Source organism: Limulus polyphemus, unplaced genomic scaffold (assembly GCF_000517525.1).
Source record: "Limulus polyphemus unplaced genomic scaffold, Limulus_polyphemus-2.1.2 Scaffold865, whole genome shotgun sequence".
In the NCBI taxonomy this organism is placed as follows: Eukaryota; Metazoa; Arthropoda; class Merostomata; order Xiphosura; family Limulidae; genus Limulus; species Limulus polyphemus.
In genome coordinates, this window is record NW_013666475.1 from 307449 (window position 1) to 309514 (window position 2066).

Here is a 2066-nt window from a genome sequence, read left to right on the forward strand (position 1 = left end):
AAATTTTATAAAATTTTAAAGTGACAAAAAGGAGCTTAATAATGCTTGGAGATGGATTGAATGGGTAATGAAGAAAAATTTTAATACAAGTTTAACATTTGCTGTTACATTAAACTTATATAAAATTTTTCTTCATTACCCATTCAATCCATCTCCAAGCATTATTAAGCTCCTTTTTGTCACTTTAAAATTTTATAAAATTTATGAAATACATTAATCTAATATATAACTAAATATATCTCATGAAAAACAGTTCATATGCAAAAAGAAATTTGGAAGTAACAAATGATTTGTAAGTGATCAATAGAACTATAAAAAAGTGAAAGTACAGCAATATTTAACGTCTCCCTGCTTAGAGCTAGGCAATTAACTCAAATATTCAATTACCTATTAGCAACAATTAAATTGATCAGTGTCATGTAAAATAATTGATTAACTGAAATTACAATTAAGTCACTTAATGTCACAAAAATAAACAGTTAGTGCTTTTGGTTATTAGTATTTTCAGTTATTCAAACTATCTTCGTAAAAAAAAAATGGTTAAATTGATTTATGTCACAAAAATAATCAACCATTTGAAATTAGTGTTTCTAATTATTACTGTTTTAGATTATGCCAACTATCCAATATTGCCATTATGTTTGTTTCTTGTTAAGCATAAAGGTACACAAAAGATTATCTAAACTACGCCCACTGAATGTATTGAAACATGATTTTCAGCAGTACAAGTTATTTTCAAACCTCTCATCAGAAAAATTGATCAGTTAAATGTAATTGATTAATAACCCTGATGATTAATCAATTAGCATATTCCACTAATTGCCCAGCTCTATTCCTGGTTGAATAAATTATCATGATTTATGCTAAGTTGATATTTTAATGTATTCACTACTTCCTTGTACAACAGTTAAACAAAGTTTACATGTAAGAGATACTTAGTGTGGAATTTTTTGTGAATATCTTTAAAGATTTCTGAAATATATAGTGCATGTCTCAATGCAAGGTTTGTGTTTTCTTGCAGTTTTTTTATCTCCATCTTATGTAATATACAGTATAAAGAGGTGGAGTATGTTATATTAAAACAAGTTGGTGCCTCACACATCATTACAGTCCATCTCACCATGCATGGTCATGTTTTATCTAATGATCTTGCATCATGACAATAGCCCTGCCACACAGTTTTCCCTGCAAAAGGTTCTGTTGTAAAACTTAAGTCAAAAGCATACCACTACTCCCTGTTGGCCTTCCATATTACATATAGTGTATGAGGATGACAATTTTCCAGTAACCATATCAACAGTCCATGAATAGATATGTTGTGAAAGCAATAGCTGTACATGTGACTTGTGTTTCTTTATCCAGAGAAAAAACTTTCTTCATTGTATTGCATTATGTTGCCTGGAGCACTAGGTTTTTGGCACTAACCTACGTGGCCTCATCTGTCACTTGCTGAAGGTCTCTTTCTGGATGGTCCTGGTGTTCTAAGATGATCCATATTCATTTGTTTATTTTCCATCAAAAACAAATAATATTCCCATTGTTGAAATTCTAAATCTCCAATTTGAATAGATCTTTAGTATACGAGTGTATTAATATTTTGCATTTGAAAAACAAACATAATTTTGACACATTCTGTTCCACTGAGACTTTATATAGGCTGTGATGACCTCCTGGTTTGCATATTTAAAATTATTTTAATATAACATACTCAACCATCTTTATAATTAATAAGATGTTGTTTTGTATTCAGTGACATTAACAAGTATTTTAGTTATCAAAGATACTAACTTCTTTTTTTCATTTCTTTTCAATAACTGGCACTTAAATGTACTGCTTTAAAGAAATCAGCTGAATCAAGTTTCAATAAATTCACTTCAAATTATCCATACCTTGGGATGACTCCTCAACCTAATTCATTTCTACATTACTCCACAGAATAAATTTTGCATTACTTTTGAGTTGTTTCCAATATTTGTTCTATGTTTGACATTTTCTTTACTCTTGAATATGTGTAATGTACCTAAAACTCAGTCTGTTTTTAAGGTTGCATCAATTGTAGGTAAGTT

At 29.4% G+C, this 2066-nt stretch overlaps 1 protein-coding gene across 1 annotated transcript in view; it reads right to left on the minus strand.

The window, feature by feature from the left end:
- The window catches only part of LOC106460930 (xaa-Pro aminopeptidase 1-like), a 60781-nt gene extending 59531 nt beyond the window's left edge, over positions 1–1250 (minus strand). Inside the window, exon 1 of the mRNA XM_013920686.2 lies at positions 1227–1250. Coding sequence (XP_013776140.1) covers positions 1227–1250 — 24 coding nt within the window. The remainder of the gene's footprint in view (positions 1–1226) is intronic.
- Positions 1251–2066: the final 816 nt, after the last annotated feature.